This window comes from Tenrec ecaudatus, chromosome 4, assembly GCF_050624435.1.
Source record: "Tenrec ecaudatus isolate mTenEca1 chromosome 4, mTenEca1.hap1, whole genome shotgun sequence".
Taxonomy (NCBI): domain Eukaryota; kingdom Metazoa; phylum Chordata; class Mammalia; order Afrosoricida; family Tenrecidae; genus Tenrec; species Tenrec ecaudatus.
In genome coordinates this window covers 108,513,923-108,520,746 of record NC_134533.1, presented here as the reverse complement: position 1 = coordinate 108,520,746, position 6,824 = coordinate 108,513,923, and the positions used below count along the sequence as shown (strand labels likewise).

Here is a 6,824-nt window from a genome sequence, read left to right as displayed (position 1 = left end):
TTGGTGTTCTCGGCAAATTATTTTGTGATTGATGGTATTGAAATGATTAGTTTGTCCACTAAGGACTTCCTTCTAGCAAATGATTTTTTTTTGCTTTCAATTTAAGATCTATGAAAGTTCCAAGGGGTAATTCGATGTTGATAAGTTAAATCCTTGTTTCTCTCGCATTTCGTCTTGCCTTTTAATGGGTGGCAGTTCTCAGACTTTTCCCCTCCTTGAATCATGAGAGATGAAATCGCAACAACGGTGTTCTTTATCACAACAATCGCCAAGAAGCACAATAAACTGAGTAAACAGCAAATCGAAAACTTTGCGGAAAAACTGACGATCATCTTGTTAGAAACCTACAGGCATCACTGGCACGCTGACTGCCCTTCTAAAGGACAAGCCTTCAGGTGAGAGCCAGGACAAGATTGTCAATGAAAGTCACAGCTGGGCCACCACCTGCTGGGAAAACCAACGGTCCTGTTGCCTGTCTATAACAGGCGAGCATTTTATGGGCACAGATTCGTTTGGTTGAACATAGACTTGACAGAAAGAGGTGTGTGGTAGGTGATGTTGTAACGGGACACAGCAGAGCACATCCATGTACGCGAGGTAGGTGACACGATTCCCTCTTGTGTTTGCCATGAAAAAGAAACAGGGAACATTGGTCTCTTGTGTGACTTTGAGTGCGCCAGCAACACACATTCTGAGCACTCTGTAAAGACATTTTACTTGTGAACTGTAGGAGGGGCCCGGGAGGGGAGTGCTGGGAGGTGGGGGAGAAGGGAGGGGCTGTGTGCATTGGATCCATCTGTCCACAGCACGACCCTCTTGCCAAAGCACATGTCCTTGTCTCCCTTTCCTTGTTGAAGGTGCATCAGGATAAACAATTATCAGAATAAAGACCCAATTTTAGAAAGGGCTTGTGCCGAAAGTAATGTGGATTTTTTTCACCTGGGCCTTCCAGAGGAGATGACCATATGGGTAGATCCCTTGGAAGTGTGCTGTAGGTGAGTAAACCTAATCTCACTGGAGTTGACGCTTGGGTGGTCTGGGAGCCCTGAACACCTTAAATCATTAGGTCAGCCCTATAGACCTTTGTAGGAGTCCCCTCGGTGGTGCAAATAGTTAGCATGCTTCACCCCAAGGTTGAAAGTTTGAGTCTACCCGGAGGTCTCTGGAGATGCCCGTCCCTGGAGAAGGACATCATGCTTGGTAAAGTAGAAGAGCAGGGAAAAGGAACACTGTCTTTGACAAGATGAAACGGGACAAGGGGCTCAAGCATAAGAACCATGGGGAGGATGGCACAGGACCAGGTGGTGGTTGGCTCTGTTGCACAGATAATTGCTCTGATGACACTGCGTTGATGGCTCCTGACAACAGAGGTGCCTTGGAAGAAAGGCCTGGCAAGCTATGGCCTATAAACCAGCCACGGAAAGCACCAGGGAGCCCAATTCTTCCCTGACATACACGGGATCACCCAAGTCAAGAGTCAACTCAATGGCAACTTGTTTACAGACCTTTGTGGGAAAATGACACGCGGAAGCCACGAGCTTCTCTAGCAGTGAAGGCACTGGCTCTTCAGGAGCCGAGATGTAAATTTTGACCACGGGGACTTACCTTAGGAGTATTTGCCATCTAGCTTGAGCCACTATGCCCTGCTGCGAACTGTAGGTCCCAATCTCTAATGAAGGCAGTATGGAGGGGCAGTAAAAGAAATCTCTGATCGGACAACTCAAGAAAATTGAGTCCCCCCCTCGCCCCCTCTGACAGATTACCAAAAATAGCTCTTGTAGAATTCTCTCACTCACCAATCGTGATGATGCAGGAGTCAAAGACCAAAATACCACTCCGTTTGTTCTGTTCTCAAGCCTCTGAACTGTCTACAGGGGGTCCCTGTTGACTAGCTGGGTGTTAGTGTGTTGTCTGTAGAGGGAGATTATTTGTGAGACGTGGAATCCCTAGCAGATGCGTTTCTGTTCCTTTCCTATGTAGGTATGGTGAGAGAAACCACCCATTTACAATCGCTACTTTTAAAAGCAAATGGGAGGGATGGGAACTCTGTCGAAGAATCAGTCACATTGTTGATCGAGCCACAGTAGAGTGCTCCTCTGACGTGTCCTCTGACGTGTCCTCTGATGAAGAAAGTTTGGGCAAAGCACCCCGGCTCATTCCCAAAGTGAGCAACCCGAACAGCATTTATCAGGTACGGCATTTTCCAGTTCTTCTATTCTAAAAAGAATATCCTCACTATAATGGCAAACAAACACACAAAACAACCAGGCAAGAGAAAAACCTGTAAGAAAAAATTTTAAAAAATTACTGTTCATATTTTGATATATAATTTTTCCACATGCATTCTCTCTACTTGGCTCTGAGGGTTTGGGATCTACACAATGTGACTTGAATATTTAAGTTTTGTGAGGTTTTTTGTTTAATAGAAGAAAACATGTCACTTGTAGAATACTTACAATAATCAGAGAAGGTCAAAGCTCATTAATTCTTCCACCACTAAAGCTCTTTGGGGAAAAGAAAGGGTTAACACTACTCAGAGAAAGATATATATATATATATCTTATCTGAAATGGGTTTCATGAAAGAATAATTACCTGTATTAGGCCCAATGTCCTCAATACTTTATACTAAATTATGAAGGAATATAAAAAAGTTTATTTAAAAATTACATTTATCCCCACAAACTTTTTCAAACAAACTTCTAAAAATTTAAGTTTTATTGACAAATAATTCATATATAGTTTAGTAGTTTAAAGATATTAAGAGTTCTAGAACCATCCCTATAATCAATTTTTGAGCATTTCCTTCTTTCTTGTCCTCATTATTGTTAGCTCTCCATTTCCCCCCATCCTCCCTGCCATAACACAAACTAGTAATCCTGTTACTGTTTTCAGAGATTTATATATCCTGGATTTTATATAAAGAACAACAACAAGAACAAACAAAACCCAACAAGAATAACAGAATAAAACATCGAAACACCTCAGTTGTGAAAAGATAACAGAATATAATAAAAATTAGAATACATTTAAAATGTTTCAAAAAGGAGAACAAGGGATAAGTTAAAATTAAAATTTAACTATATCTACATTAGTCCACTTTCCAGTGCACACTTTGATATCCAGGTTATTCACATCGCTGGTCAATGTTCCAGGAGTTCACTGGAGGTTTGTGTAATCCAAGTGGAGATCCTGGAAATGGATTTTGGGTTTTCACTGTCATCCAAAGCCTATTGCAAACTGGGTGCTCAGAATTTAAGCTCTCATACCATTCCCTCCTCTGATCTTGGATTTTATTATTTACAATCCTTGGATCACACAGGCTGGTGTGTTTCTTCCATGTGGACTTAGCTGTCACCTCACTTAGATGGCTGCTTGTTGGAAGACAAGCCTTTAAGACCCCAGGCACTATTTTTTTCTGATAGCTATTTTTTCCTCGATAGTTGAAACCATCTGATTTCTTCACCACACTGTGCTTTTAGCACTAATATTGTCAGTGATATTTTTATGAGGCCAAATATAGAGTAGTCAAGCCCTCTTATATATTATATCAAACTGATGTGAGTTACATTTTGGGCTGTTACCCTAAGGTTGGTTCAAATCCACCAGCCACTCCTCAGCAGAAAGAGAAAGCTGTCAGTTCATGTCAAGGTATATAGTCTAGGAAACCCAAAGGGGCAGTTCTCTGTTCTACAGGTTTACTATTAGTCAATTATGAATTGACTCAAGGCAAACTGATTTCATGAGACAATAGGGGATACAACCCACAATGTAAAACATTCTTCCAGGAGGATTTCTCTTTTAACGTGTTGTGTGTGTATACACTTGTTTGTATGTTTCTTTAAGCTTGCATATTAAAATATTAATGTAGTTTAATTAACATTTTAATTTATTTGCCCCTCTGTGATTTAGACAGTCAGTTATTGGCAGGTATCTACATTATTTTTCACACTGTTGTGATATATAAAAAAAGCTTAAAACATAGAAATGTCTGAATTTTATGGTATTTCTTGAGATTTGATTCTCAGATAATAATTCTTAGAGTTACTAGGTCATTGGGTATGGGTATTTTTTTGTTTGCTAATATATGGCCAAAGTAACTTCCAGAAAGTATAACTATATGTAGCAAAGTATGTTTTACCACCACCACCCCCGACTTAGGAATTTGATAAGTTGATTTTAAAATGATAGCTATATTATGAATGTTATCTCTATTATTAATAACATTTATGCCCTGTGTCCCATGCTTTGGTACTTATTACTATCTTATTAATTTCCTCTTCACGCATTCATCATTTGAGACCCAATGTGTTATTATCAATTATTCTTAAATCAAAGATTTTAACCCAGTGTACTGTTAGGAACAAATATTTTCCCTAGTCAGTTTTCTAAATGAATTTTTCATAAGTACAGATGTTTAGAAAGATGTACTTGTATTTGCCCTTGGCTCTATTTTTATGTTTAGGAAGGTCTTATTCCATCTAGGGTTCAGATCTGGAGTCCCCTGTGCTCTTTGAGGGCGGTCTAAGTGTGTGTTCTACAAAACCTCTTTCTCCATCACCTCCCTCACTGCCCAAACTCGCTGCTGTGGAGTCCATTCTGACTCACAGCGCCCTAGAGGGCAGGGTAGAACTGTCGCTTCAGGTTTCTGAGACCGTAACTCTGAGAACAAAGAACCTCATCTTTCTCCCTTGGAGTGGCTGGTTGTGTTGAACTGCTGACCTTGTGGTTAGCAGCCCAACACGTAACTCATTGAATCACCAGGTCTTGAATGTTTAAAATGGATTTTGTCAGCCTTGGCATGAGTGATCGTGATTAGTCAGTGTTGGGCTGGGTGAGGCTAGGGGAATGGAAAACCCAAGAACACACACATAAATATATAATAAAATGGGCTTGAAGATATTTTGTCAGATAAAATAATTTTGATAAAAGGTATGAAGTGACTTTGAAGTCTCTGGGTGTGATACAAATGGTTAATGCACTTGGCTGCTACTAACAGACAGGTTGGAAGTTCAAACCCACCCAGAGTTCCCTGTAAAGAAAAGCCTCACTGGTGATCCAGTTAAGTCATCAGCTCTAGAAGCCCTAGAATCAGTTCCATTCTGACACACACCAAGTCTCAGTGACCTGGCTGACGTGGCTACAATGGTGGGATGAGGGGACTTATCACACCCTTCCCCCACCTTTTCCAAGCTAGTCACCTTTTCCAAGGTGATATTTTATCAACTCTGGTTCTTATCAATTTTCATTTCCTACTTTTTGTTTTTTAAAGGTTTATTTTGCTGTTGTTAACATACGCAGTGAAACATACACCCAACCAACAGTTTCCTCATGTCCAAAGTAGTGATGTTGATCACATTTGAATGGCGTAAATGTTCTTACCGTCTTTAGGAGTTGTTCTCTGTCATTAACATTGGCTCATGGACCCCAAAGGTTCTGGGGTCATTTATCAAGTTGTCAACTTCATCCCTATGTAGTTAGTTCTTAAAAGGGAATTTTTACTAGTTAAGTTGAACTACTGGTTTGAAGAAGACTTCAGAAAGTCTTAATGTGTAAGCTAGGTGATTTGTAGTCTGTCTCACTATTAAAAACAGCAACCACCAAAACCCCACATACAAAAATCTCTAAACCCGTTGTCTCAAGTCAACGGAGCTAAACACATGGCTACTCCTTATGGGCGATGATAAAACCAGTGCTTTGCTGGGTTTACATAGCTCGACAGCTTGGCCTTTCTCCCGCTGTCCCTCAGATAGCCCGTGAGCACATTCCCCTTCGGCACTTACTCGGGGATGCCCTTTAGTCTTCAGAACCAGCTGAATAGTATAAAGAAGATGTTTGTACTCTTCTTTTTCCAGCTTGAAAGCTTGAAACAGTCCTTTCAACCATGGCTCCAAATCCCCCGCAGAAAGAATATGCATCACAGCCGGGCCAGCCCTCTGGGAGATGCTTTTTATGTCTCGCGTAAGAGTGCGGCGAGAACTGCTGCTATTCTGTCACGATACCGGGTGGACAGGTACCATTGGGTCAACACAAACAGATGAAGTTGTGTGACTGGGCCTGAGGTGGGACAGCACCCGGAGGAGAGAATCGATTTTATTGAAAACTGAAATGAATCTAGGCTTAGACGTCCCTAAAACAGAAAAAATAACCACCTCGGGGGTTATGGTACATGATGGTGAAGTCTGTAAAGACTCCGTTCTTAGTGGAACATAGGGCTCTTATATTTAATTCTAGATGAGGTTTTATATAATGTTTTATTGAATGTTTTATGTAACTAATGAATGAACACGTGAGATAATAGAATGAAGATACTGACCTGTGATACGATTTAGTTAACTGAAAAATAACAATTTAAATAAACGTACTGTGCTTTTAATCCTTTGTTGCAGAATAGTTTTAAAAGTTGATGCCTGTGCCTCCTCATGAGCCCAAAGAGAAAATCTTCCTTTAGGGGAAAGATGGGTATTGATAATATAGTATATTGGTTTCTACTTCACCACTCTTCATCATGGTTCTATCTTACAGATCCAATAAGATCTTGTTGAAGTTACTCTTATAGTTCTTATTTAAAGATACCCAAATAGGAATTACATATATGAAAACAATTCACTATATTTTATGCCCTCTTGAAGGTTAAAAAATTATAACTGGTTCTGTAACATTGATACCCAGCCCAAACCAAACTCATTGCTATCAAGTGAATTCTGACACATATCAACCCTTTAGAACAGAGGAGAAGGGCTCTTTCGGGTTTCTGAGGCTGTAAATATTTATGGAAGCAAACAGCTTCTCCTTTCTTCCATGGAATGGCTGGTAGGTTCGAAC

At 40.4% G+C, this 6,824-nt stretch overlaps 1 protein-coding gene across 1 annotated transcript; it reads left to right on the top strand.

The window, feature by feature from the left end:
- Positions 1-222: 222 nt before the first annotated feature.
- Positions 223-6,040, top strand: BTG4 (BTG anti-proliferation factor 4). Its single transcript, XM_075548757.1, has 4 exons — positions 223-395; positions 858-995; positions 1,981-2,191; positions 5,855-6,040. The coding sequence occupies exons 1-4, from the start codon at positions 223-225 to the stop codon at positions 6,038-6,040; spliced, it is 708 nt and encodes a 235-aa protein (XP_075404872.1).
- Positions 6,041-6,824: the final 784 nt, after the last annotated feature.

Excerpts from the sequence above, each read along its gene's own strand:
- BTG4 (XM_075548757.1), top strand. The coding sequence starts at position 223 with ATGAGAGATGAAATCGCAACAACGGTGTTCTTTATCACAACAATCGCC. Across the intron at positions 396-857 it reads TCTAAAGGACAAGCCTTCAG|GTGCATCAGGATAAACAATT; the intron begins GTGAGAGCCAGG and ends TCCTTGTTGAAG. Across the intron at positions 996-1,980 it reads CCCTTGGAAGTGTGCTGTAG|GTATGGTGAGAGAAACCACC; the intron begins GTGAGTAAACCT and ends TTTCCTATGTAG.